This window comes from Cetorhinus maximus, chromosome 18 (assembly GCF_964194155.1).
Source record: "Cetorhinus maximus chromosome 18, sCetMax3.hap1.1, whole genome shotgun sequence".
Classification (NCBI taxonomy): Eukaryota; Metazoa; Chordata; class Chondrichthyes; order Lamniformes; family Cetorhinidae; genus Cetorhinus; species Cetorhinus maximus.
In genome coordinates, this window is record NC_135896.1 from 91,355,066 (window position 1) to 91,367,342 (window position 12,277).

Below are 12,277 nucleotides of genomic sequence, written 5' to 3' on the forward strand. Positions count from 1 at the left end.
ACCAAAGTGTGAGCGACGCCAGTAATGTTTAATGTGTAAAGGTGGTGCAATAACTCTCAAACAATGATATTGGTGAATGTTAAAAATATAAAAAATGAAACAGCATTGCATACTTTTGCACTGGAAGGTTCAAGTACTTGCTTATTTATGTTTAGGCATGTTTGACCCATGACAAGATTTTCCCTGTTCTTAGACACGTACTGTATATACTTGTGTAAAAGTCAAACTCATGTAAACGTTGACCCCATGATCTTGAGCCTCAGAAAACAACTTTTCATATGCTTCGTGTAAAAAGTGGACCTGAGTTTTTCAGGGGTCAAAGCCTAAAAATTTTGGAACCAAAGTATAATCCTGGAGATGCTAATGATTCGATTTTATTGTAATTGAATAAATAGTAATGAAAATGAATACCAGTAAAGAAATTAATAAATGTTAGATAATTAGTAGGGATGAAATTTATATAGTTTGTAATGTTATAAAATAAATAAATGTTCTATAATTAATACAAATTCTTTACCGTTGTTGGTTTTCACTTTATTCCATTACCACTGTCTTTTATAGATTTCGCTTGGGCCCAGATCAAGCAACATATCAACCCCTCAAAACCATTCCCCATATAAATGTCGACCCCATGACTTTAGACCTAAAAAAAAATTGGTCTCAAAAATTCAATTTTTATGTGAACATTTATGGGAAATTTGCATGACATAACCGGGTTTTGGCATGCCCTCTCTCCTCTGCTCCAAAATCCGGAATTACCCTTGATGTTCCCCCATTCCTCAGTTAGCTTCAGTGCCCTCATTACCAACTGCCATCAACCAAGAGCTGCTGATAGTGTGTATGTGTGGATATTGCCAATCATATTGAATAATCTGAGGGTTTGGTGGTAAAGTGCACCTGACCGTGCACATTTGGGATTGCAGGAGGGCTTTTCCATTTTCCATTTGATTGTTCTTGGAGAGGGGCACCCACGGCACTATGGGCGGATCTCTGTAACCTCCAGAACTTGAGAGGTGGGCTGGGTGAGTATTCAGTTTTGGGCAGCCATTCATTTCTTATGGCCTAGATCTATATCTCTATGAGGCTGGGACATCCAGATGGTCCGCACTTATTCCATTGAACAGGCCAGGTCATCTATGTCAACCTAGGGTACTGATCAACTGAGATCATCCAGACGCAGCTGTTTAGTTTCACAACCTTGGAATTCCCTTCCCCATGGCTACACCCCTCTGGCATAAGGAGAAAATAAGGGATGAACAAGAAAGGAAGTTAAGAAGGTGGTAGACAAAAGGAAACTTGGAGGCGGACCCAGAAAAAGGTGTCCATAATGGTAATATTTCCTGGAAAGAGGCAGCAAAGGCTATACTAATAGTCAAGATTCCCAGCTGCTTGATGGATTTATGTTAACTCTAGATTTTGACTTGTTAGTTAGTTTCCAGGAAAGATTTACCATCTGTGCTGCTGTTGCGCTAGTGGCTATTCTAAAGTGCAAGGACAGATTCTGCTCTGGGTTATGCAGCATGGATGGAGAGCTGCAACCTTCATTTAACATTTCATTTCTGCTGAATTCTGCAATGCCTTAAAACAGTTATGAAATTTTTAAAACGACAGCATCCTGGGCCAGGAATCGCTATTCAAAGGTCCGAATAATGATGCAAAGCCAGCAAAGGATGATCACACTGGGAATTCCTTCATGGTTTCATCCCTCTCTGCTAGCACTGTGGAAGTTTGGTAGATGGAGTTTCCGCCAAACCCCCACAGGGATTACGGCAAACAGAGCATTGGAAGCCAAGGAAATTCCAGGCAGGTGTGTTTTTCTGTTGCAGAACAAATACAGCGTCCTTCATTAGCTTCATTTCACTTGCTATCATGTCAAAAACAGGCTAGGACCAGGATTTTCCATTTTTGGCAAACCTCAGTGCACCTTCGGCAGGGCAGAGTGCTGCCCACCAAGAAGAATATCCCCGGGTGCAGCCCATTTTCTTGGTTCAAGGTCATTCGTGATTTTAACTGGGCTGCCCAGCCTTTAGCTGGAGAAGTGGAGTTTGGCTCTGACAGGCTTCTGATGTATAAACGACCTGGCCCTTAAAAATCCACTCTTTGGCCATCAATTCTGATGCTGGACACAAGATCCAAACCGGTGATAATGGGAAACATGCCATATATGAAGTGCTCACTGTCATTTGTGGCTAGTTATAATAGACCTGTTCATATTTGGGCTGACGTACTGCCTGGTCACTGCTGGTAATACCAAAAGTGAGGAGGTGGATGGATGTGAGCGTGGAGCCAGCAAACACTTGCCGAGGAAATTTCCACTGCATTTTCCTGGAGTTTTGAATTCTAAAACAACAGAAAATGCTGGAAAAACACCTCAGCAGGTCTAGCAGCATCTGTGGAGAAAGAAGCAGATTCGCGTTCAATATGACAACACTGGATTGCCACAGATGCTGCCAGACCTGATGAGTTTTTTAAGCTCTTTCTATTTCTAATTTCAGATCTCCAGCATTTTGTTTTTATTTTAGCTTATAATTCTTTAGCAGGTATAACATAAAAATTACATTTAGTGAGTCAGAGTTTCAGTGCTTGGTAACTGAAATCTTCCTGGCATTCTGAAATGATTGGAACACTTACTAGGTAGGCACTGGCACATCAAGCACCCCTTCTGGTCTTGCACAAAGCCATAAGGGCAATCCTTCTCTGTCAAAGTACAGTTGATCAGCCTCTCGCACAGCATCGGACTAACTGTCCCATAGCTTGGCTCTGTTGGAAAAGTGAAACAAAGAGATTTAATTTCTGAATGAATATTCACTGTTGGTCTGTACAGCTCCATAAATCATAATATATGCAACTTCAATGTTGTACATACACCAGCTTATCTGACAGATATCCCAATCAAAGCACTTCTCAAACTGTTTGTTCGCAGGATGTTGGTGATGCGTTTTATTAAGTATTCCCCGATCCCCTCAGAAGGTGCTGTGCTCATTGAACCATTGCGATGATGCTGCTACCCCAATGGTGTTGGTAGGAGATTCTAGGGGCTGAATTTTGCCATCGGTGAGCAGGGGGCAGGCCCCCTGACATCATCCCGCCCCATTTAAATCAAAATCAGCCGCGGGCCCGCCGACCTGTCAATGGCCAATTGAGGCCATTGACAGGATCTTTAAAACAATTAAAGGATCTGCCCGTCCAACCTTAAGGTTGGTGGGCAGGCCGGGAGCCCCAGTCGGGAATAGAAAAAACATGAAACCTCATCCACCGGCGGGATGAGGTTTCATGTAGGGATTTAAAAAGTTTAATAAAGTTTTAGTGAAATTTATGAGCATGTCCCATCTCGTGTGACATTGTCACATGAGGGGGACATGTTAATGATTTTTTTCTCTATTTTTAACGTTTCCACAACTGTCAGCGATTTCCCTGAGGCAGCACTTTGCCTCAGGGAGATGTGCACTCTATCGTGCGCATGCGCGAAAGAGCACACTCTCACATTTGGGGAATCCTCCCCACTTGTACAGGAAGCGCATAGAACCGGGCATCACGCTGGGCAGGCCTTAACTGGCCCACCCACGTAAAATGGCGGCGGGGCCCGCTGCTCCGTCGCGATCGGCTCCCCGCCCGCCGGAGATTGGGTCAGGCCCGCCCGCCGGAGATTGGGTCAGGCCCACCCGCCCGACAGGCAGAAAATTCTGCCCTAGGATTTTGATCCAGCAACAAGCCTGAAGGAATATGTTGAAGTCATTATGGTGTGTGATTTGGAGGCGATGGTGTTCCTATGATTTTGCTGCTCTAGTCCTTCTTGGGCCGAGAGGTCACAGAGCTGGTATGTGCTGTTGACGTAGCTTGGTGAGTTGCTACAGTGCAAGCTTATGCTTATTATTTAGAGGAAAACTCCCCACTGGCTCCACAAAAATGCATTTAATTTAAATAAATACCAGATTTCTTTGCACTGTTACTATCCTTTGTGCAAGACCCTGGAAGAAGATCTATATCTACAGCAAAACAAGTAGAAAAGTCTGTTCTGTACGGCACCGTTGGCATCCTCTCTCACCCAGTTAACAAATGCATTCATTGGGCACTTGCCAGTCCTCCCCATAGACAAAACTTATGTATAAACTGAAGCACCAGCTGTATTGTTGTCAGTGCTGTGATTCCACACCCCCCCCCCACCCCCACTGCTCCTTGTCCAGACAAACTATGCTTCAAATGATTACCTAATGATACGTGGTAGGGAATCTGTGGTTACTTTTCCAAATGTGCTGTTACAAAATGTAGAAGCTGTCACAGCAACAATAATGGGGTTAATTATGTGCTTCCAAATTGCTACCTTGACAATTAGGTGTATTTTCTCTGGTCAAGAGCGAAAAAGGAACTCGCTCACATTGGCAGACTTTAGAAAATCTAGCCGAAATCTGAACCCGAATCACCTACTTCGGTTACAGCAGCCTGCACAGCTCCCAGTGTGTGTTTAAACCTAGATGGATGGGTGGGGGGAGTGGGGAGGGGCAGGGGGAAAGAGAGGGCAGCAGCACCATTAACTAAAGGTGGACAAAAGTTCTGCTCTGCCATAGTTCTGATGGCACAGTGGTGCTGTCAGAATTTTGGAACCTGCTAGGTTCAGCGTTGGCAGCTGGTTTCTTGTTATTTCACTGTTCCATTCATGTGCTCTTTTACTTCAACTGCATCATCGCATTTTAGGACGACAGCATTTTGATCCTGATTCCTCAGGGAACGGGACACTTGTACATAACTTGTACAGGGATATAACTGTAGGAACCAGCTGCCCTGTGAAAGGCAGATGGGAATGAGTGAAAGGCTAGGCTTGAGGATGTTCCACTAAGAACCATTTGTTATCTGTAATTATCCAATGCAATTTTCAAAATAATTTCCTCCCAATTTCTGAGTCACCTCAATTAAGCCTCATCCCTGTGCTTTTTTTCCACTGTTTTCTTGGCTTCTTCACATTTATTTTCTTGTGGGAAAATAAAACAATCTGTGCTAGTTAACTCTGTGCTAATAATTCACCGTAAGTGTTGACTTTTTAAAGTGCCAAAATGTTTCTCCCATTGAGGTCTAGGGAAGTGGGGTTGTTCAGTCTGTTAGCCAGCAATAAAACTTGAGGAATGCTAGTCTGATGTTTTGATAAGTCAGTCGAAGTCATTTGAAATCGTGGTTTAGGACTACACAAAAAGAAATAAAGGCAAAATGATGCAAATATGAAATATGGAAAAACAAAAGAGAACGCTAGAAATTCACAGAGGCTCAATTGACATCAATGAGAAAGATTGGGTGAGCTGGCAATTTTGGAGAAGTCTCCTCATAGGACTGACTAAAACAGAACACGGAAGGTCAAAAGTTTAGACATGCTAAGCATTTTAACCAAGAAAGGCAGCTAACAGGCTTAAAAACCTGTAAATATATTTAACAAAGTGCATAATCAACAAAGGCCATCTCAGTCAGAACTTACAAGAAGTCTTTGCAAGGATAAACATGGAAGGGAAAGCAGCGGAATATAGCTAGCAGGAAAACCAAGGACTGTGTCTTCAATTATCATAAGGTTGAAGAAAGGCCAAGGCGAAGGTGAGAAGCTATAATTTCCTTGGCAGTTTCACTTCAATCGACAGTTTCATTGGTATTCACTTTAAACTTCCAAGAGGTAATTGGAAAGAGAGAAAGGCTTGCATTTATGCACCACCTTTCATGACTGCTGGACTTCCCAAAGCATTTTACATCCAATAAAATGCTTATGAAGTGTAGTCGCTGTTGTGATGTAGGAAATGCGGCAGCCAACATGGATACAGCAAGCTCCCACAAAAGGCAATATAATAATGACCAGGTAATCGGTTTTGTGATATTGATTGAAGGATAAATATTGGCCAGCTCTCCTGGGATCACTCCTCCACTCTTCTTTGCAATAGTGTAATGGGGCAGATTCGATTAAACCTGTCATTCAAAAGCCAGCACCTCCAACAGCACAGCACTCCCTCAGTACTGCACTGGAGTTTCAGCCTCAATTTTTATGCTCAAATCCAGGACTGGAACTTGAATCCAAAGCCTCGTGACTCAGATGAGAGAGTGCTACCCATTGAGTCACGGCTGTCAGTTTTGGAGATGGAAAAAGGCATAAAGGTGAATACAGTCGAACAGGACTAAGGCAAAATTACTGAAATTGGATACAGAAAGAAACATGAGAAGACAAGCAAAAACAAAGTCCAAAAATAATGGAAGCGAAATGAAGAAGGGCAAGATGATTTTAATACAAGTTTAAATAATCTATTCTTAAAAATGATACACTTTTTAGTTCATCGCTGCTTGCTACGCCAACAAGACAACTTTAGACATTGATTCAGCTAAAGTGAACATCATTTGGATGAATTATACTAGAACCAGTAAAACACTTATAAAATTTTAAATCAGGTTTCACTGAACTTAACTTCTTAATGAGCAAAATATGTTTGATTTTAATGTCTTGATGATGTCTGGCTCAACATCACAAAACGTCCTGTGTCGAAGACAGTTTGTCGATTAAAACATTTGTTATCCAATAAGATTAGGGATTTATACTCCAATAAACCAGACTAATTTTATTTTGCCATTTGATTAAACAAGCAATTCATTTCATGCTCAATTAATTTTCTTCAGTTGGTCTGAATTGGCACTTGGCACGAATTGGCACTTGGCACAGTGCAGACAAAACAACCAGCAACATACCCTCTGGAGAACCGTGCTTTGAAAAAGGAGGACATCTGGCAACATCTGCAGGAGTTCAAAAACAGAGTTCATTCTTCTGGCATCAGAACAGAAGGAGAAACTGCTGTAGGTTAGGGAATTTCAGCTTCCTACCAGATTTAGGCTTAAATTACTAGTGTGGAACATCTGCACCTTATGCTTATAGCACTTTGAACAAGTTAACTCAACCTACTGAACTGCTCACAGGCACAGTGATATAACAAGGAGAAGTTTCTTATCTGTAATTTATTATTAGTGTCATCTGCAGCAAGTAATGTCAAATAACTACTGTTGGCCTGGCTGGCACATCCATTCAAATGTTAACCTCATTGAGGCAGTGAGTGACTGCTGTATTAATTTAAGCTGAACTCTTTGTTGCCTGACTACTATATAGCTTTTTTTTTGCAAAGAATAGAGTTGCACTTTGAATTTAAAATTTAATCTTCCAGTACAAAATTAATAAGGTTCATATATCTGTGCATTACTGCAAAGAAGTAGAATCATTAAATACTATGTATAGAATATTCATATAAAGAGTATGGAGAGTCTAGTGTTGCTTCTTATGTGGGGGGTGGAGGTCATGGTGGCAGAGAGGGACAGTGGCATAGTGGTAATGTCACTGGACTAGTAATCCAGAAGCTTTGGCAAATGCCCTGGAGACACAGGTTCAAATCCCACCACGGCAACTGAATTCAATTAATGTATTCTGGAATTGAAAGCGAGCTCAGTAATGGTGACCATGAAACTATCATCGATTGTTGTAACTAAACCCATTTGGTTCACTAATGGCCTTTAAGGAAAGAAATTTGCCTTCCTTACCTGGTCTGATTCATAATTGCCCTTTGAAATGGCCTAGTGAGCCACACAGATCAAGGGCAATTAGGGATGGGCAACAAATGCTGGCCTTGCCAACAACACCCACATCCATTGAAAGAATAAAAAAACTATCCTTTTCCTTTCTTTTAAAAAATGTTCTATTTTGTAAAAGATTCACAAAGAAGAATGGTACTGGGGGACAATGGCCCAATGGTAATGTCACTGGATTAGTAATTCAGGCTAATGCCCTGGGAATACAGGTTTAATTCTGAATTATTCTGGTCTAGCCTGCATGTGACTCCAGACCCACGGCAATATGGTTGACTCTTAACTGTCCTTTGAAATGGCCGAGCAAGCCACTTGGTTGTACGAAATCACAGCAGGAAAGTCAAAAAGGAATGAAACCAGATGGACTACCCTGCATTGACTTAGGCACTGTAAACAATGGCACACCCAGCACTGTCGATCCTGCAAAATCCTCCAATTACTAACATCTGGGGACTTATGCCAAAAACTCAAGAGCTGCCCCACAGACTAGTCAAACGACAGCCAGGCATTGTCATACTCACCAATGTATACCATACAATGTCCCAGACAACACCATCACCATCCCTGGATATGTCCTGTCCTAATTGGCAGGACAGACCCGGCAGAGGTCATGGAACAGTGGTATATAGTCAGGAGGAAGTTGCCCTGTGAGTCTTCAACATTGACTCTGGACCCTATGAAGTCTCATGGCATCAGGTCAAACATCAGCAAATAGACTTCTTGCTGATTATCATCTACCGCCCTCCCTCAGCTGATATATCAGTACTCCTCTATTTTGAACACTAATTAGAAGGAGCACTGAGGGTGGAAAGGTCACAGAATGTCAACGTCCATCACTAAGCATGGATTGGTAGCACCATTACTGACTGAGCTGGGCAAGTCCTGAAGGATACAGCTGCTAGCTGGGCCTGCAGCTGGTGCTGACGGATTCAATAAGAAGGAAAACTGGGCATACTTGACCTGTCACAGAGGCATCTGTCCATGGCAGTGTTGGTAGGAGTGACCACTGCACAATTCTTGTGGAGACTAAGTCCAGTCTTTACATTGAGGATATCCTCCAGCGCGTTGTGCAGCACTACCACCATGCTAAATGGAATAGATTTAAAAATAGATCTAGCAACTCAAAACTGGGAATCCACGAGGCGCTGTGGGCCATCAGCAGCAAAGTTATAATCAACCACATTCTGTAACCTCATGGCCCAGCATATTCCCCACTCTACCACTGCCATCAAACTAGAGGATCAACCCTGGTTCAATGAAGAGTGCAGGAGACCATGCCAGAACAGCACCAGGCAAACCTAAAAATGAGGTGCCAACCTGGTGAAGCTACAACACAGGACTACTTACATGCCAAATAACATGAGCAGCATGCGATAGACAGAGCTAAGTGATCCCACAACCAACAGATGTGATCTATGCCCTACAGGTCCTGCCACACAGAGTCATGAATGGCAGTGGACAATTAAACCATTACCTGGAGGAGGAGGCTCCATAAATATCCCCATCATCCTCAGCATGTCAGTGCATATGGTGAGGCTGAGGCTGTTACAACTATCTTCAGCCAGAAGTGCCAAGTGCAAAAGACAAGGTTGAAGCAGTTGCAACCATCTCCAGCCAGAAGTGCTGAGCAGATGATCCATCTCGACCTCGTCCGGAGGTCCCCAGCATCACAAATGCCTGTCTTCAGTCAATTAGGTTCGCTCCACGTGATATCAAGGAACGGTTGAAGACACTGAATACTGAAAAGGCTGTGGGCCCTGACAATATTCCGGCCGTGGTACTGAAGGTTTGTGCTCTAGAACTAGCCATGCCCCTAGCAAAGCTGTTCCAGTACAGCTCCAACACTGGCATCCACCTGACAATGTGGAAAATTGCCCTGGTATTGTCCACAAAAAGAAGAATAAATCTAACATGGCCAATTAATGCCCCATCCTGCCTACTCCCGATCGTCAACAAAGTGATGGAAGCTGATGTCAACTGTGCTATCAAGTGGCACTTACTCAGCAGTAACCTGCTAAATTCCGCCCCCCATCAACATCCTGGGGGCTACCATTGACCAGAAACTGAACTGGACTAGCCCTATAAATACTGTGGCTACAAGAGCGGATGAAACATTAGGAATCCTGCAGCGAGTAACTCACCACTTGACTCCCCAAAGGCTGTCCACCATCTACAAGGCAGAAGTCATGATGGAATACTCTCCTCTTGCCTGGATGAGTGTAGCTCCAGCAACACTCAAGAAGCTCAACACCATCCATGATAGAACACTACACTGGCACCTCATCCACCACCTTAAACGTTTACTCCTTCCACCACCGATGCACAGTGACAGCAGTGTACACCACCAAGATACATTGCAACAACTTGTTAAGTCTCCTTCGACAGCATCTTCCAAACCTGCGATCTCTAGTACCTAGAAGGACAAGGGAAGCAGATGCATGGGAACACCATCACCTGCAAGCTCCCCTCCAAGCCACGCACCATCCTGACTTGGAAATATATCACCGTTCCTTCACTGTCGCTGAGTCAAAATCCTGGAACTCCCTCCCTAACAGCACTGTGAACATAGCTCAAGAAGGTGGCTCATCACCCCCTTCTCAAGGACAATTAGGGATGGGTAACAAATGCTGGCCTAGCCAGTGACACCTGCGCCCCATGAAAGAATAAAAAAAAGCAGCAATCACAGCCGTTCCTACCCTGGTATTTCAACATAGGAATTACTATAAAGAGAAAGATCAAGGCCCATTTAGATCATGATCCACCATCCTGGCTGACAGTTGTGTTATTATAAAGTTTGTTGAAGTGGTCTGAGTAGTTATGAAATGATATTAAAAAAGTGTCGTTTTCAAAAGTTTGTTTTCTAACTCTGCAAATACTACACCTGTCAAGGACTCACAATATTTGCAGAATTTCAATCAATCTGTTGCAGACGAGCTGAAAATTGCAAATAGCAACCTGACATAAAACCTAAGCAACATTGCGAGAACGAACCTGGCTGAAGGCTGGTCAATTTTGGAGGAAAGGGGAAGGAGGCAGTGCCATGGAAAACATGGCAGAATCACTTGTTACTTCCTCTTGCCTGGTGGTCACAAAGAGCAGGAGGGGGAATTGTCATAGATTAAAGGTGAAAACTGTTCTGCCTCCCTGATTGAAGACAGGAAAGAGGCAGGGGTGGAAGAATCATATGGATAACTTTCTTAAATGGTAGAAAAGACCAAGGAACAATTATTTTTTAATTATTCGTTTACGGGATGTGGTTGTCGCTGCCTGGGCCAGCATTTATTGCCCATCCCTAATTGCCCTTGTTCAGAGGGCATTTAAGAGTCAACCACATTGTTGTGGTTCCAGAGTCATACGTAGGCCAGACCAGATAAGGATGGCAGATTTCCTTCCCTAAAGGGCATGAGTGAACCAGATGGGTTTTTACAACAACTGGCAATGGTTTCATGGTCATCATCAGACTTTTAATTCCAGATGTTTATTTAATTCAAATTTCACCATCTGCCATGGCGGGATTCTAACCTGGGTTCCCAGAGCATTGGTCTCTGGAATACTAGTCCAGTGACAATACCACTATGCCACCACCTCCCAAACTACATCATATGCACTGATGGCAAAATATAATCAGTGCATAATGTGGAAATTTTAGCTGGCTAATTCTACAATGATAATACCTCTTCAGAGTGGCGATTCTCCAAATAAACACATTTCCATATTTTTGTCTGCCATCCAGTTACTTAAATAGCTCCAAATGTAGGTTATCAGTCAGCACATTACCATTTCCAGTAAGCACAGTCCAAATATGACTAACTAATATCATCTGACAGCTTGTAATATTTATTGAGCCAATGATATCCAACTGCGCAGCAAGTCCTAAAGGTCACTTAGAGTTTGCATTTGGAGAACAAACAATATTGAGCATCTCTTTCCGCCAGTTGATTCTGACCAATTCTTTATAATAGGGCTTCAAAGTAAACTATATAACGTAGAACCGTGCAAGACGTATTGTTGCTTAGAATCAAGATGCACCTTTCACATTAGAATTTCCCATGCATGTTCGCTAATTTATCAAATTATTATTGTTGGATTTTGAATAATTGCTTAATTTACTATTCCTTTTCTTGCTTCAAATTTGTTTTCCCATTAGCATTGGTCAATATTGTTATTGAAGAAGTTATTGTTATTGGGCATTTTTAGAATCTGCAAGCATTTTAAAACTATTTTAAGCACACTTCTTAAAATAATATTGGGCAGAAGCTGTAACCTTCAACCCAGGGTGTCTTCTTAATGCTGGATAATGTAAAAATTTATCCCAAAGACAGCATCAAGTGTCCTCAAACTCGACTGCAATCTGGATGGACGAGGTTCAAACACAGCTCCTACTATCACAAAAGTAAAACCTCACTGAATTTAATGTTTCCATTTCCTAAACCAGAGTGACAACTCAAAATAAATGCCAAGTTAACAAGGTAGCACTGTGATGAAAGTATAATAATTTTTTCTGGTTTATTGTGAAGTAGGTTTATTTAGGGGGTAAGTATAGTTGGGTTTGTCTGTGTGTAATTTAATTACATTTGGAGTCAAGTAGACTGCAACTTTGAAACCATCAAAAGAAGCTAGGTGTTTGACATGCTAATGAGTAAACATGGATGCTGCCTTAGCATGTTAGGTGTGAAGGGAATTTGCATTT

General features: G+C 42.4%; 1 protein-coding gene across 3 annotated transcripts in view; it reads right to left on the bottom strand.

Annotated features, from left to right (window-relative positions):
- LOC144693340 (cysteine-rich motor neuron 1 protein) overlaps positions 1-12,277 on the bottom strand; it is a 256,361-nt gene that overhangs the window by 33,099 nt on the left and 210,985 nt on the right. For all 3 annotated transcript variants that reach the window (XM_078563159.1, XM_078563160.1, XM_078563161.1), the window contains one exon: positions 2,632-2,760. In XM_078563159.1, the coding sequence (XP_078419285.1) occupies positions 2,632-2,760 (129 nt within the window). The remainder of the gene's footprint in view (positions 1-2,631; positions 2,761-12,277) is intronic.